The sequence below is a fragment of the Corvus cornix genome, chromosome 3, assembly GCF_000738735.6.
Source record: "Corvus cornix cornix isolate S_Up_H32 chromosome 3, ASM73873v5, whole genome shotgun sequence".
Lineage (NCBI taxonomy): Eukaryota > Metazoa > Chordata > Aves > Passeriformes > Corvidae > Corvus > Corvus cornix.
This window is the reverse complement of record NC_047056.1, coordinates 100,030,548-100,056,840: the sequence shown is the minus strand read 5'-3', so window position 1 is coordinate 100,056,840 and position 26,293 is coordinate 100,030,548. Positions and strand designations below refer to the sequence as shown.

Here is a 26,293-nt window from a genome sequence, read left to right as displayed (position 1 = left end):
GTTATTTGCATTAATTTCCACGTTATTGAAAGGAAATCTTCCTTATTCTCCTTATCCAGAAGAGCAGAAATATGTGGACACAAGCTGTGACTGAAAGTCTGACTCCTGTGACTGGCCAGTGTGTAAGGACTGGGTAGCCAGGGTTTTTTCTCAAGGACTATAAACCAACCTTGTTACTTACCGCTTCCATTAGGCCTTTCAGAGATGGTGTCTTTAACATTAGTGCATCAAAGACTTCCTCTGATTCTTTTCGGACATAGAGCAACACTGGAAAGCAATTTGGAGAGGAATTAACTGTGCAATTGCTTCTCAGGAAAGATCTGTGTCCCACAGTGACTAAGCACATGGGTACATCCACTGAGAATCTTAGGAAGAAATATACATACATACATTCAATATCGACTTAAAACTGTAGCACAAACATGCACAACTAGGTTAGCTCAAAACTTACTCCTTCCACATAAAGCCACTGTATGCTCAAGCATCTTTCCTGTCAAAATACTTTCACATTTTATTTTCTCTATTATTAGAAAAAAAAAAAAGGTCGTATTTGAAACAAAGAAAGGAGGAACAAAAACCACAAATCTTGGAGACTCGTGGGTTCCTCCTTATCTCACAGTCATTTGCCATGAGACTTCTCACAATCAAATGATTTGACAGATGCTATCACAGCAGGTGAAGCCATCCTGGCCACCTCCTCATTTTTAAATAATTTATTTGTACAGTTCTCTGCTCCTCCTACGCTGTCTCATCTTTCCTCCTACCCCTTGCTGTGTTCCAGTAATACTCATACCACCACAGCTGAAATACAATGCAGGCTTGGTCTCCTGCGAGGAGGGGAACCAAAGAGCAAGAACCCCAATTAGGTGAGCATCCCTAGCGTTCTCAAGCTAGCATAGACTCCCTGTATGTAACATCAGCCTCATTAAAAACTGCATTAAGGCTGAGGAATAAGCCAGGAGAGCAAGAAAGCTTGGACTTTAACAGCTTTGCTGTCTTTAATCCATCTTCTAATGACTAGGTATTGCAGCCTGGATTGTTTGCAAGGGTTCATCAGCCACAGCTTTGACACACCTGCAACATGGAACAATTACTGGCATTTCTAATTGAACAAGGTGAACTCAGGACAGCACAGCACCTTGATGCATTTCCCAATTTTCCTGCTAAAGGCAGGTTTAACAAGGGAGGACTGTAGATTTGAGAAAGGAAGACAGGACACATACTCTCAGTTACAGCACAGATGAGAGTCAGCCAAAGAAGAGAGAATCCCATGGGCCTTGTTTTATGGCATACAGCAACATGGAAAAACAAAAAGTCTGATTTCCTTCTGTAAAATTCATCCTTCCTTACTAGTTTATCCAGACTGCAGAAGTGCAGCCCCACTGTGGTCAGACTTGCTAGACTTAGCATTTTCTGCTTCACAGGTTTAATACTTTGTTGTGGTCTTTCCACACACAACTGTCATCAAGCAGGCACACCACCTCCAACATCCCAAAGGGACCTCTGACCTCCATCCACAACACCACAGCAACATTAAATTGCAACGACTGAAACTCAGTTAAAAATTAGCAGAATATTCTCTTATCTTAGCTTTCAGAGGTGAACATACCATTTCCTGGCACCATGAAAGATGCAACAGTGTTATATCCAGAACCAGTTCTGGTGTTCATTGCTCCTGGAGGAGATTTCCAGAGCATTTTGTAGCAGATTACATGATGAATTCTCTCCCCCAGGCCATTAGGAATACTGGTAAGCTGCTCACCTCCTCTTGACTCTCTTTCCTTATAGGTTCAGAGCCAATTACTGTCTGAGTTGGCAGAAATCCCCAGAAATTCTCACAACGTACAAGATTTGCACAGCTGAACCACATCCTGATACATGAACTGTCATACTCAAAGCCAGAAAAATCAAGCTCAAGTATACATCAATATGAATTAAAAAATTCATTAATGCATTTCTCTATCATGATGGACAAATACTCCAAACATTCAGTTTCTGAAAGAAGAAAATACCTCTTTTTGGCTCTTCTATTCTGGACATCTTATTTGGAGTAGCAATAAAGTCCTCTTCACCAATATAAGCTCCTCTCTTCAGGTTGGAGCTGTCATTGACAGGGCAAAAAGTCAGCAGTGGTACAATTACAGGGACTTATGCCTCTGTCTGAGGGCAAGGTGTCAGGAGGTCAAAGGGCAGCTCTTACCTTTCACCCTCTAGTTCTTCTGAAGCAACAGGAAGGACCTTTAAAAACAAAGGGGAGATTTTGTGAATATTTCATCCAGAACTAGAATTCATTTTCTCTTATAATCTTTTGATGCTCAATCTTCCAAAAGCCAGTAAGCATCTTCTTTACCTTTTTTCATAAAAAATATTAAAGGATCTCAAATGAGAGACAGGAACAAAGAGGAGCTAACCATCTTTCTACCTGGACTGGTGTAGAGTCTTCTGACAAAACTCAGCACTAGGGCCTTTGTAGGAAAACATGCAGGACTGTCGGCCTTAGGGATACAAGTTTATTCTCCATCCCTGTCAGGAGCTCAGACAATGCTCTTAGAAAGTAAAGTTTAGATGCTGTGAGAGCATGGCAGAACTCTCAGCACAGGAAAGTTCAAGATTTTGAAACCTGGTTGCATGCTAATTTTTTCCCTTCCAGTTTCTTGTAAGCTGGAACTTTCCAGGAATGCTGAGGCAGGGCGCTCTGGCAGGGGATCACAGAGCTGACATGTGCCAGTTCCACAGGATAGATTTTCACCCTGCAGCAGGCATCTGGAGGAGCCTGTGCTGCACAACAGCACACCAGGATCCCAAGGGATGTTACAAGAGAAAACCAGCCTGCAGTTCATGCAATGGAAATGCTGTGGAAAAATTTTTTCAGGTTCACAGAAACTGGACTTGATAGGAAAACAATTTGATGATAAAACATCCCCAGTTAACTCCAGCCAATATACCTTGGAGCAACATCTCTTGCCCACATGAGACTCAGCCTGCATTTGATTACAGCACTGCTGCAATCTGACGTTCTGTATGTACATATGCACACACAGCATCCCAGGCCTTTTGCAAATATATGCCAGAGCCTCCTCATCCCCACACCCATGAGCTTTACTCACATGAGCCCCACGCTGCAGGTTTGCAAAGTGAACATCAGGAATGAAGAGTACAGGCTGAGTGTCTAGGTCCATGAAGGGCTTGAAGATGGTGATGTCAGTACGTTTGTGTGAGGGAAGCATGGGCACTTTGACATCAGAAACTGAGGAGACAAAGATCGGGATAGAGGATACTGAAGGCCCTGATGGGGCCCTACGTCATTTAAAAGGTACACACGCTACTGAACAAGGGTACTCTGCAGCGAGGGTTAAAGCAAAAAGCTCCTGTGGTAAAGGAGTTTGAACTTTGGTTGTCTACCTCTCAACTGAGGGCCTGGGCCCTGAGGAAACAGCTTGTTTCACAGAGTAGTCAAAGCTTTCTCCATCTCTCCAACTGAGCTGCTCAGTTTTGTTCAAATATTAATTAGGATGGACAACAATCTAGCACTCATCCCAACAGAGGAACCAAGGTCTTCCATCTACCAAGTAAGCCATCCAAACAGAGGGCAAACACTAGTCCCTGCCCCACCTTCTCCCTATCCATTCCCTCAAAAGCTTGCTGGTGTTCCTATATCAGGAAGGTAGAAAGAAGACAAAGGGAGAACTTGCGTGCTCCCAATTGGGAGCATCTATCTCAAAGAGACAGCACCACAGGAGCACTATACTACAGAGACAGTACAAATACTGGTTTGTGCAAGTCGTTGAAGTTACATTTTGATTCCACACTTTCAAGTTTCCCATTTTGGTTCCTCTCGTTGTTCATCCTGGTCACCTCAGGGTAACAGCCCCTAGTCCATTCCCCCTGGGATCAACACTATCTCCCACACAGCACTCTGGCTCCCACAAGGCACCAGCTGATGTGACACAACCCACCAAGAGGACAGATTTCATCCACAAAGACTCTCTGAGGAGAAAGTGAGGCAGGAGGTGCCTTAAACTGCACCTCAGATATAGTCATGTAGTCATGTCAAACTACCACAGCTGAAGACTTTATTTTACCAAGTGGAAACATATCCATCTGAGGTCAAACCAAGTGCAAACAAAACAAATGTTTTTCAAACAAAACGATTTCTCATGTCCTCAGCAGAAAATACACTATTATCTCCTTGCAAAACTGATTTTTTTGAAGATCGCTCAATTCCTGTAAAAATAACTTTGACCAAAGGCCACCAACTGTTTCTGCTGTTGAAGAGTTCATGTACGTGTGGCATTTGCGATCCTGGAGGTGAGCAGAACTGCTTATGGCTTAAAAGAATCAAAAACTTCCCACATAAGAGCTAAAAAGCAAAGGATCGCACTTTCCAGGAAAATAGGGGGCTCATCAGGCTAAGCCCAAGCCTAGAAAATTAACATTGGAAAGCAGCTCTTGTAAAATCATCAAATCCTGGAAATGTGTACTGAAACTGTCTTCCCTTTCCAGCCATTATGCAAAGGGCTGCATACAGTAATCTTTTGGGAGCTGCTGGGGCTACTACGTTTGTGAAACACAAACAGTGTGCTAAACTGCCTCTCATGATGTATTTCAAAAAAAACCAAAACCCCAGCCCTTTCCACAACTGCCCTTGAGCAAACAGGTTCCCTTCAGCATTATCTTCTGAAGCTGCTCCAGCAGCCTGTACCTGCTGTGTCAGGAAAATCCTGCCCAGCGAGCTGAGAGGTGCATGCTGGCTCAACCAGTTGGGCTGGTAACAGCACACGGAGCAGAGCAAGTGAGAGCACGCGCCTGCCCCGTGCCAACGAAGAACAGGGAGATACAGCTTCCACTAAGCAGCTCTGCTGGTGAATAACCAGTCATCCAAAGACAGGATCTGTCATCTGCAGCAGCTAAAGGAAGATGCTCAGCAGGAAGAAACTCTTCATCCTTTACATACCACAGTGCTGAGGTCTCCACATGCTTCACATGTGCAGAAACTTTGAAATTACTTGCTAAGGACCACTTTGCTCTAGAAGAGTGAGCATAGGGCTGAGAGGCTAGAGGCTCAGCCCCAAGGCTGCCATGGCCTTGCTGAGGAGCTGTAAACACATTTTTAATGTAAGTTAAAGCCTAAGTTTAGGATAAAGCTGAAAATACCTGGAACAGATTGTTCTCACTGCCACCTGGATTGTGAGGGGCTCCAGCACTGCCCAAAATCCCACCCTCACCCCACCACTTCAACTACTACAACCCATACTTGATTGGATACACAGAAGGACCCTGTCTCGGACAGAAACAACTATACAGAATGAAGCCCTAAATGACCCAGTGTGTTGCAAAACACAGCGTCTGTTCCATAAGGAACTGCTTATAACAAGCACTAGTCCACACAGGATAAAAATTGACTTGAGAGTTCTACTGCACAAGCTATTTCTAGCCAAAATGAAATCCAGTATTAAAATACTGACGGAATAAGTTCTACTTACAGGCATTCAACTGAGAGCTGGGATCAGTGCACTTGCCTTTTCTTTTGCTTTGCTTTCGCTCTTCATCCCTGATCTTCCTCTCTGCTCCCTGTCAGACAAGAGAGGGAAAGGAATGGGGGAGTGAAGAAGAGGGGAGGGGGTGAGAGAGAAAGAGAGGTATTTTTATTTTTTTGAGGTTTTTTCAGCTGCAGAGGCAGGAACACCAATTCTTCCAGAGCTGTGTTTGTGGAGGTCAGTTCCACAGTACCCGAGCTGCAGGTTTGCCAGTGTGCCAACTCTGAGATCTGCTTACTTTTGAGTCCTATCATCTAATGAAATCCAACAACCATATTCAAGATGTAAACACTTGCTTTTCTTTCAAGTCAGATGCACATACGATGACAAAAGATACCCACATCTTACAATTGTGTAACAATTGTATAAAGCATTAGATAAAAATATAGTTGAAGTGTTTAAAACAATAAAGATTTGCAGGTTCCCCCAGTTTAGGAGTTCACTCAATTGTCATTAAAATCTACAGAAGTCACACCACACTTGGATCACCAAGTGCAAGATACCTCCTGCACATTTCACACAGAGCCTGCAGCAGTTGCACCAGCCTTCACTGAGCTCAAGCTGCAGATGTGTGTTGCTTTAAAGCAGGGACTATTTCTTCTCTTTTTATCAGGGCCGGGCCAGGCCATGGTGGAACCCACAGATCCCTAGCTAGGTTCATGCCTGCACTGCTCCTGGCCTTCCAAACCAAGCAGTAGAAGGTACAGTGCCATATTGCCATACTTTCTGCAAGGTGCAGACAGCCATGATGGAGACAGAGAAGGAAGGAAGAAGCTTTGGAATAGTGGTCATTCCTCCAGCTCTGCCCAGATCTCACATGTGACTGTGAGTTAAGTCAGGGATGTTACGTTTCCAGCTGCATGAAGCGATAAGCCCACAGGAGATCCCCAACACTCAATCCTGGTGCTACCACCAGATCACCAAAACTGGTATACACAAGTTCTACCTGTCTCCCAACACCCTCCTGCAAAGCAGGGCAAAAGGTAACAGTTATCTGGCCACACCAAGCCCTTATTTCTCATTCCCTCCCCTTCAAAGCTGCCAAAACACATCCACGTCCTTGTATGGTGCTGGAGGAAGACTCGATTAGCTATGGCAAATAAGGTGTTAAAACTCCTGTGGCATGGGGTGGGAATCCATGCCTAATGGTGCACATGAGAAGGGGAGCAGCCCTCCTTACTTCCCAGTAAATCAACACTCTATAGATGCCAGGCTGCCTATGCCTGCTGGTAGCACTGGGCTCATCTGCACAAGCAATAAAAAGGAAAACTAGCCAAGATATTTGATACATGTTAATATGTATCATCTTTTCTCCCACCCAACGAGAAGGAAAAAAGCAGCTTCAGGCAGCTGTGGTAAAAAAGAGAAAAAAATTACACACGAAGACACAGGCATTGCCAGGTTTGCTTGACCCCATAAAGCTGATATGGTGCGCTACAGTGAAGACATCCCACCTAAACCTCAGCACAGCTGGACGTGAACTCCTCTGTGTCATCCCTTACCAGAGTAGTCACAACATCTCAGCGTGACAACAGAAAGATCAGATTTGGCTCCAGATCTGATTTTTACCTTTCATGCGGAAGTAATAAAGTTGTGCTACTCAAACACTGTGCTACAGAACAACATCTGCTCCCTTCTGGAGAGCATGCTGATTCAGCAAGAGCACACATTTTGAGAAAACCTCTGCCTTCCCATTCCCTGCTTGAAAGTCAACTTGATACAGGCTACTGGGGCCCAGGTAAATACATCTCAAATCCCACATTAAAAAAAAAAAAAAAAAGTAAGTTATGTCTTGATAACACGCTTTTCTGCCCTGCCAGCAGAGCTCAGGGAGCAGTGGTTTCAAACTGAAAGAGGGTAGTTTTATATTGGACATAAGGAGAACATTTTTTATGGTGAAGGTGGTGAGGTGCTGGAACAGGTTGACCAGAGAAGCTGTGTATACCCCATCCCTGGAAGTGTTCAAGGCCAGGTTGGATGGGGCCTTTGAGTAACCTGGTCTAGTTGCTGCCCATTCACATCAATGCTCCAGCAGCCTTGCACCCACTATTTCCTTCCAACAGCATCTCACTCATTTGTTCCTACCATCCCATGAAAGCCTTCCCACAGCACTGCCCATCGCTGCCAGAGTAAACAGCAGATCCCAGAGGGAAACACGAGCCGTAGTCTGTGAAACCCCGGATTTAATTTTCCTCATGTGGATGCATAGCTAAGGTACCATTCAGAGCAGAGGTCTTCCTCCTCTGGGACAGGTCAGCCCTATCCCTACTCAGCCCAAATATTGCTGGGCCAAGCCTCAAGGAAGCTTGTGCCATAAAATTCTACCATTATGCCCATACTGCTTTACTCAGGTCCTGAAATGACACAAGAGTGGATGAAAACCAAACATCCTGGGCACTGCAAGCACAGCCTTGACAAAGGAATAGAGGAGACATCTGTGTTAGGTGGCCACAATATCATAATTTTCTGCTGGTTTGGGGTTTTTTTCCAACAGACCTCCACACCATAGACTTGGCCCTCCATGAAGAAAATATGGGTAACAGAACTTCTACAGGTATGAATGATCACATGGGGACGAACACATTCAGGGCTGTAACAGGTGTGGATATCATAGTAACAATGGTCCTATAAACATTCTAAAGCAGCTGGCTGATTACACAAGATTCCATAAATGGCAGAAAATAGGTGCTTTTTCTGAAATGCCAATGCTCTTATAGGAGCCTGGAGCAACCAGCCAGCATTAGGGTCCGTAAGTACATGGGGTTGTGTATGGTATGATAGCATGCAGGGGCTACAGGCATGGCTTCTCTGAGAGGGTGTTTATTCCAAGAAGCAGGCTCCCTCATGCCCAACAGAGCCAATGCCAGTCAGCTCAAGATGGCCACTTGGCTACCCAATGGGGGTAGTGCCTCTGGGCTTATGTACTTAAGAAAGGGAAAAAATGTTCTGCAGCAACAGTCAGAACTGAAGTGAGAATACGTGAAAGAAAAAGCTCTGCAGATTCCAAGGTCAGTGCAGAAGGGGGAAGCCAGGCACTGGAGCAGAGATTCCCCTGCAGCCTGTGGTACAGCTCACGGTGACACAGCTGTGCCCCTGCAGCCCATGGAGGCACATGGTGCAGCAGAGATCCACCTGCAGCCTGTGGAAGGCCCCACACCAGAGCAGGTGGATACCCAAAGGAAGCTGTGATTCTGTGGGAAGTCTGTGCTGGAGCAGGGTTCTGGCAGGACTTGTGGCCCTGTGGGGCACCAACACTGGAGCAGCCTGTTCCTGAAGGACTGCACCCCATGGAAGGGACCCCCACTGAAGCAGTTTGTGAAGAAACATAGCCTGTGGGAAGGATTCATGTTGAAGAAGTTTGTGGGAACTGTCTTCCATGGGAGGGACCCCATGCTGAAGCCTGGAAAGGGTGTGAGGAGCCCTCCCCCTGAGGAGAAAGGAGCATCAGAGATGTGTAGTGAACTGACCACAGCCCCCATTCCCCATCTCCCTCTTCCCTTGCAGCAGTGCAGGGGGATAATTAGGGAGTGAAGTTGAACCTGTAAAGAAGAGAAGGGTGAAAGGAAGGTGCTTTGAGATTCAGTTCTATTTTTTATTATCCTGTTCTGATTTTGCTTTACGTTTCTCCTTCCTTTCTTCCCTCCTCTTTTAATTCAGGTACAATTTGCAAAGTATCTGGAAGAATAAAGCAGGAGAGTAAGTCAAAATCCCAAATGGAAATAAAAAATGCACTGGCATTACTGTATTACTAGATTTGCTGAAATTTCTGCCATAGCTTGAAGGAAGCCATTGGAGTCTATGTGCTGACTACACATCTGCCATTTTATTAACCAACTTGTCTTACTAGCAGTGGCACAAGCCTGTCAGTCATTTTAGTATTGTGTCAGTAATTGACTGGACAATTTAGGAGTAAAAGATCCCCCTCTACCCTGCAGCAAGTCTGTGCTCTCTGTATTGCAGAGAATACAGGTTGATAGCACACAAGACTCCCAGATTACTTTGGTGAAAAAACTTCAGATGATACACTTGCCTCAATCTCATCTTGAAGCAGGAAAAAGAATAGAGAAAAAGAAGGAAAAATAAAGGCCTGAAGAAAGCTCATGAGACCCAAGCCTCTTAGGCTTACTGGCAAGTCTTTAAGATGGCTCTGGAGAGCCTTTGCTAAGTCCCTGTAAATTCTTTGCAGAAAGCATCTCAACAGCAGCAGCTACAGGCAGCTCTCCCAGGCATGCAGGAAGGCACAGGGACCTATTTAAAAGCCTATAGATGGACAACAGAATGTGGCAGGGTGAGTTAATGGAATGCTGCAGCAGGGGCACAGTGCAGAGGGCACCATGTATTTTGGGGGTAAGCAGAGACAGAACAACGGTGCACAAGAATCCTTGTGTTGGTGTCCTGGGGAACACCAGGCAAGACTACACAGTGTGTGACCAGGGCAAAGCCAGCACAGGACTGGAGAGGGGGGTTACAGGCCTGCCTCAGCCCTGCGGCTGCACAGACAGGCATTTGAGGTATCACCTGTAAGAGTCCGCCCTATGAAGATGGAGTCAGGATTCAAAGAATGAGAGGTCCAAATCAAGCAGGGTTATCAGCAAATAGGAAGTCAACATGGTTCACAAAAATCAAAAGGACTGGGGAAGTCCAGGAAGCATTTATCACAGCCTACAACAATCTTGGTCTCTCTGGAAATAACATTACACATTACTTGCCCTGGACTTTCAAAAGACTGCTCAGACAGGAACAGGTTATGAAGACTGGGAAATTTCCTTTCTTTGCAAACTCAGTTAAATTTTTACAGCTGCTTTCAGTGCAGCTTCTGCTGCTTCTTTCACAGCTTCTGTTGAACAGTGGCTTTGGGAAAGGCATTAATTCTGTGTGCTAAATGCATTAGGCAGAGCAGTCAAATTACAGCACCCATCCAGCTTGTAAATAGGCTTTTTCTTTGCTGCTGTATCTCACAGCAGTACATCTTTTGTTCACAAGGTCTGCAAATTACAAGTTCGGGGTTTTTTTATAACAAATGCAGCATGAACACATGAAGAAATTTAAAAGGAACAACGCAACAGAGCTTGGGCAAAAAGACAAGCCTGCACTTGCTCCAGTCAATGGCAATGATTTCTCCTGCTGAAGGCTCTTCCCACTGTCAGTCTGCCACTGACTGACCTTTCTCTAAAGTCAATGCTTAGGAACACTTAGCACTCCAGCATTTTGAGAGCAGCAAATCTATTTGAGGTCATCATTACATCTATGAGCCAAATAGAAGGGGTTGAAATTTTTTCCTTGCAAAGGCTAAACACAGGACTTTTCAGTGAGCCAAAATAGCAAGTGACACAATTTGGGAAAAAAACCCAAAAAAACCTGCTAAGCCATTGAGCAGACTTTCCAAAACAGTCATTGGCACATTGACCCAACCTTACCTTGTCGCAGAAGACTTTAATTTGGCAGTAGGCTCTGTGGACAGGTTTGTTACTCCTGTTATTGTAGCTGTAAGTGTCAATCTGAAGATTCAGGGGCAGGCCTTTAACTCCCTTCTGAGAGGAAAAATCTGTGCTGAGGCAGTTCACAGAAATGAAAACCTGCAGAAGAGGAAAGCAGCAGCTGTCAGTAGTGACACACAGAATCCTGGCTGACCACTGAGCAAGTGATACTCAGGGAGTGCTAAGGCCCAAATGCTGGCCCTTGCCACTACAAGCAGCACCTTGTTTCTTCTGAGACATCAGGTAAAATCCCCAGGAAGCAATATAACATTTTTACGTCTTTATATAAGCTATTAGAGGGGACAAAGCCACTTTGTCCAAAACAGATTTCAACAAACTCTCCAAACTTTAGTAAGACTCCACCCATTTTTCCACCCAAGAACTCTCAAATGTCGCCATCAAACTCTTAGCAAAAATACACTCAATCCTCACTGCTCAGTGTTTATTATCATCTTGGTAAGAACACGACCATGTTTCCAAAAATTCATGTTACTTCGGGCATGTTAAAACAAATCTTTCCATGAATTTTACATGAGCACAGCTTATGCTTGAAACTACTTGGTTGAGGGTTTTTTGGTTGTTTTTTTCTTAAGGTTATTAAAAGCTTCTAAAAAATTATTAGGCAACATGTAATCTTTAAACACAGAAATAGCACCATTATTCCAGTGAAGGTTTCTGGGCTTTACACTAAGTTGAACACTACTGTGAATATTCCTTAGGAAGACCTGCAATATCCTGTTAACATTCAGATGGTAGGAGCAAGAGAAACATTTCTATTATTCTTATAAAAAATTAATTACAGGGAAAATTAATTGCATTTCTGAACATATCTAATTTCATTTCCATAACTGCCTGAAAAAACAACAAAAAAACCCTCTCAAAACCACAAATTACAGACAACCAGAGAACAAGTCCAATGCTGCTTAACAGAAAGAAGAACTGTCCTTAAGTGGATATGAGCAGATAGACCAGAGTACTTTGTATCTAGATAATGGGCTTGCAGTGTGCTAGGCTTTTCTACAGACACATTACTGGCACATCTCAGAAGCTGTAAGGATTAATTACAAGGAATTTACGAGCCACCAAGACCTGCAACAGCTCCTCTCCTCTCTGCCTGAAGAATAAAGGCTGGGAACTCACTGCTTAAAAAAAAGAAGCACCTTCGCAGCGATTTTGCAGGAGGACCGTCCCAGGACCCGATCGCTCACTTACTGCGGTGCTTCCACCAGCACCACTCGAGTCTCAGCTGTGAGCTGGTGCCACCTCCCGGAGCTGCAGGGGCTCACACAGACTAAAGAAAGGTTACAGGCTTTGGCTTTGCTAAGTGCTCGAGGTCCTCTTCACACAGGTTCTGCAGCATCCTTCACCAGTTTTAACAACGATGGGAAATGGAAATGTAAAACCCTGATCTGGTGATAGTTTATAACCACTGTTTGTTCCCAGCCATGCATAACACAGCTGTATAAAAACTCGGGGCAGGGAGGAAGAATAGTGCAGGTGAGGGACTCCTGTTGTAATGACTGGTCTGAATATTGAAGGTTCACATGCAGCTTCCTGCAGCCTCTGTGCCCCGGGAGGGCAGCGCAGTAGCTCGGCGTGCACACACCATCCCAGAGATTCCAATGTCCCCAGCAAGTCCTGCTGTGCCAAGGGACACAGAACGTGTGAAACACCACCCAACCCAGGCCAGCACAGCACATCAGCAGAGCCCCAGCCCCCGACCTGCGCTGCTGCCTCTGCGGGGCCTCAAGCTAGGAAGACACGCAGGACGCAAGGTGTGCTGGTGCTCAATGTCTGCTCACCCTCCAGCCTGTGTCCCAGCATCCCAAACCTGTGTTGTTCCACAACAACTTCTTCTGAAAGCATTAAATACATGTCAAATCACAGTCAGGAAAATTATTTTAAAATAAGCTGTTTGCAGTCTTCCCCAGACTAACCCAAAGGATGGCTTTGAGTGCTTTTATCCACCCCGCTTCCCTTTTTGCTTGCTACCTTTGGCTTTACAAGGGCATTTTGCCTGCAGCGCTGGCACACCCCGGGGGAAAGCTTCAAGGAGTTTGAAGAGCTGCTCTCACCAGTTTGGGAGCTTGGTAATCAGATGTATGCACAGCCTGAATAATTGCATTCCCTGAGCAGGGGTTTTGTTTTTTAAAAGACCCTCAACTCTGCTGTTTGCATATTTTTACAGTTTAAATTTTAATTTGAAATATACCTACACTGAATATTCACACAACTCATTTCTGTATGAAAAAATGACTGCATTCCTTAAGAAAAATATGCCCAAGCAGCCACCTCAGCAGGTCCACCGCCACCTCGAAATTTCTGTGAAATCCCTCAAATGAGTTTCACACCACTGGACACCAGAAGATTCAATGTGCAGCATCAGTCACCAGTTCTCTAGCACATGGTGTCACTTCTCTTCTGAGACTTCAGGTCAATGTTTTCAGTTTTTATGGCTTACCAGCCACACAAAGCCCACTGGGCTGAAGGCAGAAGAGCTGGTCTCAGCACAACAGACATGTTACTACAGCAGAGCTGCACAGGTATCCCATGGGAATTTAGCATTGCCTGTCAGATGACAAAGATTATCCCCCTACTTTAGAGTCTCCTCATTTGATTAGCTTTGGCTTTAAGCAGCTGACTTCATTTTCATGCCATTTAAATCTTCAGGACTCTAGGCAGGAGATGACAACTAAAACCTAATCACATCTCTGAAGCAACAGAGAGCCAGCCTGTCTTCTCCTGCTTGCACTAAACCATTTCAGTTCAAAAAGAGATCTACTTCTCCCTACCCATCCTGTAACTCCTCTTTTTGAGCAACTTCAGGTTGCCTCAAGTTTCACAAACCAGAATCTAACAAACAGCTTTTCCAGTTTGGGCTAAAACAGTTTCAGCCAGGTTCTTTATGTACAGGAATATCTGACTTACATTAGAAATGAAATGTAAGGCCAAGTGACTGCGTCAGCTACATCCCCACCCCAGAATTGCCAGAAGAAAGAAAAACGAACCACAGAAGTTGCTCTGCATCTTTAGCCTGCTGAGCAAGATTCCTTTTCATGTGTCCAACCTGTTTTTCTAAGGGCAGTTCCGCATTCTCAGCTATATTAAGATTTGTTGTTACTTTTAAAAAAAAACATTTTCATCTCACCTCCCAAGATTCAACATAAAGACAGCACTTAAAAATAGAGCACTGTCAAGCCTGGGCACTTACAAACGTGAGCCAAGCCCTCAAAAGTTACGGAGATTTTCTTTAAAACTGAGATTTCTAAAGGGATTAGAAACCTGTTCTCAAGTTATTTTGCTTGCTTGGCAGTTGAGCCTTTAGTCTATATTTGACTACATACGTCCAGGCTATTTGACTACATATGTATCTAGGCTATCATATATCTAGGCTTTTCTCTCCAACCAAAGACAGGCTTTATTTTCCTTTTTTTTTTCCTGTTGATTTTTTCCATGCTTTTTCTAACTCTTGTTAACAAAAGCTGAGATACGCATCGAGGCAAATGGCTCCACAATAGTGGCATCTCAGACAAAATCAAACAGCATGAAAACTGTGAGCTGCTACAAACTGCTAACCCCCACACTTGGCATTCGCCCCAGCACTCTAGAGCCTCCTTTCCCCAACACCATGCTGGGTTTCTTACAGCCTTCTGGGGCAGCCCAGCTGCACACAACAAAAGACTGAAGGTAGAAGGATTAAAGCACCTCCTCTGGGATCCTGCTGGAAAGTTAGCGTGGGAAGAAGTCAGACCTCATGACTTCTCAGTCTGCTTTAACCATCCAACCCCTCATGCCCCTCCTCACCTAAGGTGGGAGGAACACATCGTGCCTACATTCAAATCCACGAGAAACAATCTTCCATTTTAATAACACAGAAAAAAAAAATTAATCCGACAGCTCTGCCATGTGCCCTCAAGGAAGGGCAGCAGAAACAGCCAAGTTCTTTCCACACAGCACCTTTTTCTAACAAGATCTGCCTTTCAAACAAACCAGGAAAAACAGACATAATTAAAGGGCAATCAAAGTGCTGCAGGAACCTCTCTGTCAGCAAGATGAAAGATGCCTTTTTTAAATGAAGGCTTGCATACCCAGATCTCTTCTCCGCAGTTTATCTTGGACGCTGTACTCTTTTGTCTCACAAAAGCACTGGCAATTCTGATGAGTCCAAAGGCTACATATGCAGCAGCTTTAGATGAAATGTCACCTTGTGCAGGCTCATCTGCCCTAGTGCAAAGCCCAGTTGGAAAGGAGCAGTGTAGGTACTCACCCATGGCACCCAGGGCTGCCACAAGAAACAGGGAGCAACTCATGTTAGCACACCATGAACTCCGACCAGTCACAGCAAACACAGGCATGGGTAACACTACCGGGCTACCTTGTACATCCTTCTGGATAAGGCCCTACACAGGCAGACATGGACTTTTCCAGGCTGATCACCTTGCTCCATATTTATTTCATTTCAAGAGAAGGCAGGTAAATGGTATTATCTCCTCCTATTTATGCTCCTTTATATTTCTGTGCCCAAAGGATTAAGACCTTACTCAACAATCCAAGTCCATTGGATATTTCATTCTATATTGAGAATTCAGATAAAAACTTCAGCTCTTTTCTCACACTAGGAGGCAAAAGCCTCTCATTTTAACCACAGAATAGTTCAGGTTGGAAAGGACCTTAAAGATCATCTATTTAAACACTTCCAGAGATGAGGCATCCACAGCTTCTCTGGGCAGCCTCAGCACCCTCACAGTGAAGAATTTCCTCCTAATACCTAATCGAAATCTGTCGGTTTGAAGCCATTCACCCTTGTTCTATATCATTATAAGCCCTTGAAAATGTCCCACTGCAGCTTTTTTTTAGGGCTCCTTTAGGTACTGGAAGGTGTTCTAAGGTCTCTCCAGAGCCATCTCTTCTCCAGGCTGTACAACCCCAACTCTTCAGCCTGTCTTCACAGGAGAAGTTCCAGGCTGTGTTATATTCAGTCTATGTTATACTCAACAAATTGTCAGGATGTTTTTGATGTTGGATTACTGCGTTTGTACAGAATACAGAGTTTGGAGCCTACAACACAACAACCAGACACAGGTTAAACTGCAATGAGCTTCTTTCCAGGGAATGAAGCTGGATACTACTTTTCTTGACCTTCGCTAAATAGTTCCAATGTTATGCCCAACATACAGTAGGCAAAGGGATTCTAGTGGGTCTAGAGACCATTTTCCTGACACAAAGGCAGTATCTTCCCCTCCTGTAATGAAAAATTAACCAGAAGCTCAAAGTTTGCAATTTCAATGCTGATAGCTGAAATCATATGGTTTCTTTAAAGGCTTGGACAAATACAAACATCAAAGAGAAACATAAAAATGAGTCTTTTCTAACAATTTGTCCCCATGTCTCTCATCTATGCTGCAAGCTGGCTGGATGCAAAACATCTCCAGTCCAAAAGCCTTATGAAGTACACCAGCAGAGTTCCAAGCCGTTTCGAGAGGCAGAGCTGTCAGCCTGGGCACTACCTTGTGCCAATGTAGCTATGTGGCTTCCAGGATTGGCTCTGGGCGAGAGCCAGGCAGCTTGGAGTGCAGGCAGGGCAAGCACAGGTCTGCCTGCACACATCCACGAAGGCATGTCCTAAGAAAGCAGTGCTGGGAAGACTCTTCTGTGTTTAAAAGAAAAAAAAAAACCCAAACCCACACTTTGGTAAGATCACCTGAGAGGTGGCTAATCTTACTGCTCTCACATTCGTTTCTTCACCTCCCACATGCACCACAGGTTTTGCATCAGCAGAAGGTGAGCCAGGAAAGAGATAAAAAAATTGGGCAATTCATGCACCTGTGGGCTCTCTCAGCCGCCTCCTGCCTTTGGGGTCGGATACTCCAAAAAAGGCTTGTCTGGCAGATGGGTGATAGGGCTGCATCCGCTCCAGCTCCACTCAGGCAGACGCAGGACCATCCTGCTAGCAGCCCAGGGGAATTAGTTTGCATTCAAACCTACCAATCCCAATTTGGGTGACTGACACAGAAGCCATCATGGGTCCCACACCACGTCAAGGAATGACAAGTGGGAAACACGATCCACCTCCAGATAAAGAACATCCTCCTAGCAAGTTTACTGCATCAACAAAACAAAAAGGAATGGTAATGAAAGGAAAATACATATTCTTTCTCACAAAGAGCAATGCTGATTGTTATTCCAACCTGTTCTGAGGCAAGGAGATATAGCAATGTCTCTGCTCGCAACATGTGGGAAACCTGGGGATAATGGTTCCCAGTTGTACTGATGCTTCCTCCCACCCCACACTTTGATAAGATAAAGCTGCTGGGCCAGGTTTTGTTAGATAGGTTGGAAAGAAAGTACAAACAACAGTTTAGCAAGAACAGTGACAATACGTTGAAAAAAACCCAAACAAACAAACCCCCACCAAAAAAACCCCAATACACCCCCCGACATCAACAAGAACATCACAAGTCTCCAAAAACAATGACAAAACACGAAACCTGACAAAACAACACAGAGAATTAAGTCTGCAAAGGCACAAAAATGGCTGAAAAGAAAGAGCTGCCATCAGGTAAAAAAGGAATAGAGAAAAGGGAAAAGGAAAAAAAAACAAACCCTCCTACTTTTCTCTGTAGAAGAGCTAATGTCAAGAGATTTTTCTTTCAGCTTTAGGAAATATCCTGTGAGCTCGTACAAGACCAGACAATGGCAGAGGCTTGGGACACCAAGTTCAGAAAAAATACTGAGTTGAAAACTTGCTTCTAGTGGGCAATGCTTAAAATCAAGGGCAGCAGATGCTTGTTTTTCAGAAAACCCAGGACAGAGTAGGGAGAAGTCAGTGTTAAGAGGCAGGGTAAGCAGTACTTGCTATGACTTTCCTATGTCACTGCTCCAAAGGCTGTGTGTACTTGTGCCTCAAACTATTTGTGGTCTGCAGCCTTGGCTTCATACCAATCTCTTTCCTTCAAGTATGTTTGACTCATCACATTTCATAGTTTCATTTCCAACTAGCCAAACCTGTACCTACTCAATGCTGCTGAAGGTGGCAACACCTTCTTTAATGAGGCATATGACTGCTGCTTCATTACAATGGCATCCATATAAATGTATGCAATATTCATCAATCAAAAAAGTTGAAATTCTTCCTGCAGTGAACACCAAGGGAGGATTATGCTAGAATAAACTCTTAAAATAAATCAGTAGTGTACCGCCCAGCCTCACTTCAAGTGGTAGCAAGAGATCCACCCTCTCCAAAAACTGAACTCCTCTAAAGAAAATAATCCAGCCAACATGTGGGAGGATCTGCCGAGACGACCACCCTCATTGCGTAAGGTTCTATTTTGACAGGCTATCCCAAATTAAATGCAAATTACCATAATTTAGGACCATTCCACTCTTCCTGGACAAAAAGTAAAAGTAATAAAAAAAGCACTGTTTAATTGCTCCGTCATTCAGGGCATCACTTAAGAGATACCACATCATCTTCCTTTTGGTGAAAAGGCAGCAAAAAGCTCTGTCATGATAGTCTCTAGCTCAAAATGCCTGTTACATTCACCATGTATTCCTTTTTAGTAGAAAGAGTCTTACACAGAGTATCTGGCTTACAATACTTTTTTTTTTTTTGGAGGAAAGGAAGGAGTAGGAGGACAATAGAACCCTTAATGTGCAGTGACATCATTTTTGGCTACAGTCCCATTACCCAGCCTAAAGCAAGCCAGACCAAAGACCTCCATAGGGGCCCTTCTCTGGGAGCTGCTGGAAGCAATGCAACTTTTCAGAAGGGACCCATTGGGAAGCACAGATCCTTGCCCTGTTAGAGCTACAGAAATGGGCAGGGAGGCTCTTGCAGTCACTGTGCAGACAACAACTCGCCCTTTTCAGACAAGAGGCCCCAATACTCCTGCTCCACAGGGCAAGAGCTCAGACAGGATTTGAGCAAAGCAGGATCCAGGCAAAGCCAGTTAACCCTGGGGAAACCAATCTGTCCACATTGTTCAAGTGCCACTGACCTGAGAGCAGGCCATGTCCCCAGGCCAGACTTATGGGACAGAATTTGCTTCACAGACTAACGGGTAACACAGCAGAGATAACAGGACAACAGCCAACATTACGAAGAGCAGTATGAAATGTGCATTTAACCACACACATAGCGGCAATTTTCATTAAAAGGCCCCTAATGGGTACCAACCAAGAAAAGGAGAGCCTGGCATGTTGTACAGACCTGGGAAGAGATGGCTCCCAGCCTCAAAAACTCATGACCTGAACCTACAAACACTTCTCCTGACTGAGATATGGAGGACAAAGACACAAAAAGGGCTGCAAGGATTCCTATTCCCTACTTCTAACATTCCCACACCTCAAAGACAGCCAAGCCTGCTCAGTCAACAAGAAGAAGCAGACAACTCCAGAGAAAGCTGCATCCCACCTCTAGACACCCTGTCCCTAATGAAGTCATAGACACGGAAGATGACGAGCTTGTGTTCAGACATCTAAAAGCTTCTTTGCAGGGGAAGAACCCCACCTCGACTGTCTGCCCAACACGGCAGACATCCAGCATGGGGTGGGAAACTGTTTGAAGTCTCCACAAGCCTCAGGCTAACTCCAGCATTACCTGTTGCATGAAAGTGAGTATCAGCTACACATCTTGTCAGACTCATTGGATCATGCTTCCACTCAAGCAGGATGCTGACTGAATAGCTACACTGGCTTTCTTAAATATCCCATTCAACAACTCACCAGTTCATCAACTAATTTTCCAGTTCACCCTCTTTCCTTTTCTTCTCACAAAGCATGATTGTCTCCTCATTCAATTATTCCCCTCCCCTGCTCTGTCAGGTGATGGGATCAGACCTCACCTCTAATACAGACACCTGAAAACCCACCTGAATCACTGCTTCCCTACTCTGCAGTGTCTCCTGACAATCTTTTTAACCCTGACCTCACTCTCCTTCAAATCTCAACAGCACCGCTTCAGGGCAGCTTGCCTCTTTCAAAGCCTGGCCCTCCTCCCCACCCTCAGCTCCCTTCACTGTCTCAGAGCAAGAAGGCTTTGGATCCTGGGCCCTTTTCCAGCTTGAACACACACTTGCAAAGATCAGAGAATACTTAAACCAGCCTCTGCTATGAAGCAGCTGCTTCCAGCAGCTCCTGTGATGTCCCAAAACAACAGAAGAGGGCAGAGGGGAGCTGCCAGAGAGGAGCACATTTGCTCTGAAATCCGTGGACACAGTCTGGTCCCAGAGTGGGAAGTGTCTGTCATGCATGAAATACTCCTGGTTTCTACACCCAAGGGCTCATGAGCAGCACACCAACGCAGGCAGCTGTGGGACAACTGCAGCCGTGCAGAGCCAGGCTTGTTCGATCTGTCCAGTGACCAGAGCCCTGGCCTTGCTCTTGGCTCTCCCAGCACAGTGCAACTGGGAAATGGGAAATACTTGTTACTGAGGCCATCTCAAACATCCATTGTGGATTCCACAAATCCACAGCTGCAAAATCCACACAATTTTTCTTGCAACAGTAGGAGCACATGACTTGTATTGTATGAAAAGAACATTTCTTCACCAGAAAGGTGCAGTTTACTAAACCACCCTAGTGGCCCAAGGGCACTCGCAAAGTGCTCTCAGGCAGGTGACACCCTCCTGAACAGACACAGTGGCAGAGGTGCAATATTCCTGTACATCCCCCCAAGAAAGCAAGCACCTGGTCCCAGAGCTGCTAGGGGCAACTCCTTGGGATAATATGCTATTTCTGCCTTCAATCTGACACACACCCTGCGTGCCCAAATGAGTAACTACATCAGAAATCCCAGACACAGAGCCTCATCACCTCCCATTTGACATGGCTGCACATGATAAATCATTTCCACAGCAAACTGGAAGCAAAAGCAAGAGGGAGAAACAGCAAGCCCAGAAGAATCACCTGGCTCTGATCCAGGTAACTCCAGGGCTCAGGAAGCAAATTTCTAATAATCAAGGCTTGCTAGCTGGTTAAACATACTGTCCGTGCAGCACTTCTGCTGTTATTAGATATTAAACACTGTATTTATTACTGTGAAGGAATTTCTGTAACATCAGAAACTCATCTCTATCTATGCCCTGCTCTCTTCATATACTTTAAGACTGCTATCAGGGGGTGGGGGACAGGGAGGGAAGAAAAAAGAGAGAGCAAGAGCATACAAGGTAAATGAACCATGCAATAAAAATTGTTGAAATTGGCTCAGACATCTCCTGATAAGATCACAGAAGTTGAGAAAGAACTGCTGAATTTCTACTGGTGAGAAATTCAGTCATTGACAAAACACATCTACTCAGGGAAAAATTGAAGTTAAACAGACAAACACACAGAGCACTTGCTAAAAATGCCATTTTTTTAAGTACTGAAGTTGAGAGTATTTTTGTCTTAATATGATTCTGATCCCAGGAGTCAAGACTTGCACATTCGGTATCAATAGTCCACTCTGAAAGTTCATACAAACCAGGACTCACAGTATATGGATCTCACACACTAAGATTGTGAATCTGGAAGCAAATTTGCCTCTGTAGCTACAAAACCAGTCTTTCTTACACCTCCCCACATCACTTCATCCCATCAAGTTCAGCCCCGAGATGAACTGTCACCATGAGGGCCCTTAGATCTTTTCAAGATGCTACTGGCAATTTCTGAATTTCTGGCAATAGACTGAAACTACTCATTCAGGGATCTGTAGAGTAATTCAGCAACAGCCACCTGGTAGGAAGGGACGGCTTTTCCTTGGGGCAGCCACAAAGTTCTCAGCACCAGGTGTGAGCCCTGCTCCTGGGTTAGTGGCCCATCCCTGCTGCTGCAGAGTGGCTCAGCCAGCAGAGAGGCAGCTGCAGAAAGTGCTTCCAGCTCCTTGAGGACTTGCATTGTTCTGTCTGCATGATCCACTCTGTGTGCAAATCCTAAGTCTTTGCATACCTCGTGGACACCAACTTCCTGGGTTTGTCAAATGTTTGACTCACTATGGCAGCAGGATAATACTTACTGACTCCTTCTGACAGCTCTTCTGAAGCATTATCTGTTTGCTCACATAGTGAAGTGCTTCATGTTTTAGAAATCAAGTCAGCTTTTTAGCATCCTCCAGCAGGTAAGGCCCTCCCTGCCAGCCCTCTCAACCTGACTGAAGTCAATCTGGTGAAAAAGGAATCCTGGCACCCAACATCAGCCTCACAAGTAGTCCCCCACACACTGCAAAGCAGCACTTTCAGCAGCAGCATACACACAACTCCTCACTGCTGTCTACCAAGCATCCCAAACGTCTCCCACAGAGCTGAACTCTAACAGCAGTCCCCATACAACATCTTCTCCACAGCCCTTGTACAGGACAGAGCACAGTTTGTGGTGACAGCAAGCTCTGTGCAGTGACACCAGCCCTTGCTCCTCCTGCAAAGCATGGCATGCACAGCTCCAAAGAAGGACCTGTGTTCTTTGTTGAGAGTTCCCATGTCCCCCCAAGCCAAGCTCTCCCCAGACATGGCACTCTGCAGCCATCAGTACTTTTCCCCATGATGCTGGTCACTACTGGTACTGCTTGCTGATACCAGTTACTAGTACTAGCAAGGGCACAGGCAGTCTCCAAAAACAGAAGGACACCATTCCCAATTTTTAAAGAAAACCCAGGCAGTAATGAAACTCTCCAAAGAAAACTCCTTCACTTTGACTCCAGCAACAAACCAGTGAGAAATGCCTTTAGAACTGAGTTGGTTCCGTGCTCTGACCTGCTTTCTGTGAACCTAGAAGATGCCCAAGCCTTTTCCAGAAGCCAGAGTGGCTCAATCTGCTGCAGTTAGCTACTAGCTAGCAAAGCTGCCTGTACTTACACACCTACCAAAGCGCCCACAGTTCTGCGCAAAGATCAACACAGAGTTCACCAGGAGGCTGCTCTAGTTTGAAATAGGTCACTGGGTGTTGGGATCTGCGGTTTAAGCAACACATGCTTTGGGAGCTCAGAGGCAGCAGCTGTTCCCTCTTCGGTGGAAGACAAGCCCATTGCAAGAGCCTCAACTCCCCAGCAGCTGCCCCCTGCCTCCCGCAGGGATCCTCAGGGAGGCTGCGCAGTGCCAAGCCCAGCTCCGCTCCATCACACCTCCCGCGCCACTCCATCTGCTCGGGAAACGCTCAGTGCTTCCTTCTGCCAGTACTTGTCTCTCAGGCAGGCGCTTCTGCCAAGAACCCTAAAGCAGTTGCAAAGCTCTCCCAGTTGCACATGCAAACCCTCTTAAGAAATAGCCAGAAGGTTTTGCCTAATGTAAGAGTGTAAACAAACTTGTTACATGCTAATCACCAGGTAGGCCACACACCCTTCCCTTCCCCCAGCCCCTGAATCGGCTGAAAGGACAGGAAATATAATCGTGGTCACATACCTTCGCTTCCTCATTGATGTCCCAGGTGAAGGATATGGCGTTGTATGCAATCTCCTCAATGTTACTGATGGTGTTGAAGCTCTCCTTGTAGTCAGCTGTTAGAAAGAAGGATTCATGAGGGAGACAAAGAGGAGATATCACCTGAGTCCTTAATCACATGAAGCAGCCAGAAACTGTAACTCTTCAGCAGCCCCTTGAGGGCAAGAAAAGCTGAACTGTACTTAGGAATGGATCATTAAAGAGGCTAGAAATGGTTCTCACACACAAAAAAAATCCTCAACAAACAGGACAAAGGAGCAAAATGGGACTTGCAAAAATTTTAAACTAGAAACTTCAGCGAAAAAGCCAGACATCCTAAATATCAGGTGTTCTATGCCTTAACCTGCTATGTAGGGGAAACTCTACCCTGCATGGCAAGGACATAAGCTCTCAATAAAACTCCTTCAATAACAAACAAAGATTTGCATGCGCGTCTGCTTTAAGTGCCAGGTGATTAATCCCTGCTTTGATTCACAGAAGGAAGGGACGAGGAGTACAACCCAGCCTTCAGCCAGAGAGGGCTGGAACCCAGCCAGCCTCAGCCTTGTCTGGAGGCAAGTGGAAATTTGCAGTGTTTTCTTTTTTTCACATGTACCAAAGACCAGTTGTGAGCAAAGCTGTGGGAAGGTGGATCATTAGTCTTGAGGTATTTCTACGAGGATCTTGTCCTTTGAAGAAACACAATATTTAGGACAGCCACTGGGACTACAAGCTGTGATTTAGCTACGAGCACCAGGATATTAAAAAAACCCTGTTGTTTGGAGGGGGCTGTTGATCTCCCAATACAAAACCCTAAACCCCACCAATCAAAATCCTCCCAAAAATCAGCTTCTTTAAGGTGTCCTAAAAACTATAGCATTAGCTCCAAGCAATCACAAACTGTCTCTGGGCTTTCAGCAAAGCTGTGAATAACAGAGAGTGATCCAGAAGTTCCTTAAAATAACAAAGCTTTAGGAGGAAACCAAAGCTTGCCAAGGAATTAGGTCTGAAGTTTGACATCAGCAATGAGAGTGTTCTTTACCTATATCAATGCATCTTTGTTTGGCTGTGTGCTGTCTTGAGTGCCAATATTTCCAGTGCCTGAGCTGATCTTCCCTTGTTTTGTCTTCAGCAAACACAACCATAATGACACTCTGAAAGGAGAGAGGAAAAGACTAAGAAAAAAAAAAAAAAAACAAAACAAAACCAACAAAAAGGTGAAAGAGAAAAAGAGAAAAGGCCAGAGAGTACATTTGTTTTGGAGCTTTAGGCTTTTCTACTTGAGGCACTACAGTATACCAGCACACCGCTGCCAAACAGGAAGGCAGACAACAGCACTTTCTGGATCATAAACAGAGATGAGCAGAACTCCTCTCCTAACTAGAATTCAAGGATCTCATTCCAGGTGTTGCATCATCTTTACACAAGTGCTGACACCACTTCTTAACAGTCTGAGCCAGGATGGGTTGGTCTGGCAGTAGGTGGACAGCAAAGGAACGAACACTGACGTAAGAGCGCGGGTAAGCTGGCCTTTGTGCTGATGCTCTGGTCTAGATTACTGCACTTCGGGAGAGTTTAAGGTTACCATTGTACACACCCTCCTCCCAAGAAACCACAAGTGCTGCCACTCACTCGGACTTTACTGATGGGGTGATGGATTCCTTCACTGCTGCTGACTTCCTTCAGCGTGATTGGGTAAAATTGACCTTTATTCAGGTAAGTCATTGTGCTGTCCCCAGGCTTCTGTCGGAGGGACTTGGAGGCTTCCAGAGTGTATTCGAAGTTATTCCTATAGAGTGAAAAGGGTAGTGATTGCTAAGGCATTTTCCTGGAAAGCTGATTAAATGTTCCACGTTTAATTTGGAGAAATTCCAAAGTCGTTAGTTGACTCATTAAGCCATCAACAGGCAAGGAAGTTGGAAAACAGGATGAGCCCCTTTTTCAACCATTTCCTTCATGAATGAACATTTAAGAGAAGTTCTTGGCAAGCTAAATCCTAAAATACATCAGCAGGCAACACTGGAAGGTCCCTGTTCAGGCTGAGAGCAGCAAGCTGCTCTCAGGGAACAGAAAAGTATCTTTACAGATTTAATTAAATTCACAAGCTAATAAGCTACTCAGTGGCCATCACCCTCTTGGTCAACTGCAACTATCAAACAATGAATTCACTCCCCTCCTCTGGAGTACAGATGAGTTTTATTTCTCCTATTTCTGCTGTAGATTTCCAGCAGATTGAGAGTAAGACAAGCAGATGAGGGAGGGGGCACAGCTGGAAGCAAACTCCCAGACCACTCACAGACAGCACTGCACATTCCCATGGGACATGGATTTGGTGCAAGGACAATAACTGAAGCTGGGTGGTATTTCCAACCCCGCAGGTAGTTTTCCTTAAAGTATTTGTTTTCTTTAAAGATACAGTTTTCAACTGTGAAATTCAAATGAGAAGACATAATTGTATGTTTGAGATCCAGAGCCTCCCCTCCTCCAAAATTCAACTGTGACTCAGTGCAAAATGGCGTGAGTTGTACTGCTTGCTCATGGCCAACTTAAAGAGAGTAGGAGGATATGGGCAAATGGGGGCCTTAAAGCATTACCCAGAAATGCTGTCAAAAACATAATCTTCTGAATTCATGTTGGCCATTCGGAGATTGAGTTCAGTAGGAAAGAAAACCTGGGGTAGACAAAACAACAATTAATACTGCAGCAACAAGGAAAGTCAGTATTAAATAGATACTTCTTACCACGGAACTTCTGTCAGGCAAATTGTTCACCAGATAACAACTGATTTTTGATTTGAACAAACAGGACACTTGAACAGTGTTTTAATCCAAAACTTTTGGGTATCAACTATGCACAATATCTTGTAAACCTTCCAAGTCAGCTTAAGGCA

The 26,293-nt window shown here is 44.9% G+C and overlaps 1 protein-coding gene across 4 annotated transcripts in view; it reads right to left on the bottom strand.

The window, feature by feature from the left end:
• The window catches only part of GRHL1 (grainyhead like transcription factor 1), a 41,461-nt gene that overhangs the window by 5,794 nt on the left and 9,374 nt on the right, over positions 1-26,293 (bottom strand). For 2 of the 4 annotated variants that reach the window (XM_039568085.1, XM_039568084.1), the window contains exons 5-14: positions 25,998-26,074; positions 25,036-25,192; positions 24,446-24,557; positions 23,386-23,480; positions 10,955-11,113; positions 5,484-5,571; positions 3,108-3,247; positions 2,201-2,238; positions 2,013-2,101; positions 182-267 (exon numbers count right to left, since the gene is read on the bottom strand). In XM_039568085.1, coding sequence (XP_039424019.1) covers positions 182-267; positions 2,013-2,101; positions 2,201-2,238; positions 3,108-3,247; positions 5,484-5,571; positions 10,955-11,113; positions 23,386-23,480; positions 24,446-24,557; positions 25,036-25,192; positions 25,998-26,074 — 1,041 coding nt within the window. The remainder of the gene's footprint in view (positions 1-181; positions 268-2,012; positions 2,102-2,200; positions 2,239-3,107; positions 3,248-5,483; positions 5,572-10,954; positions 11,114-23,385; positions 23,481-24,445; positions 24,558-25,035; positions 25,193-25,997; positions 26,075-26,293) is intronic. The other 2 variants (XM_039568087.1, XM_039568086.1) reach the window with 1 other exon arrangement.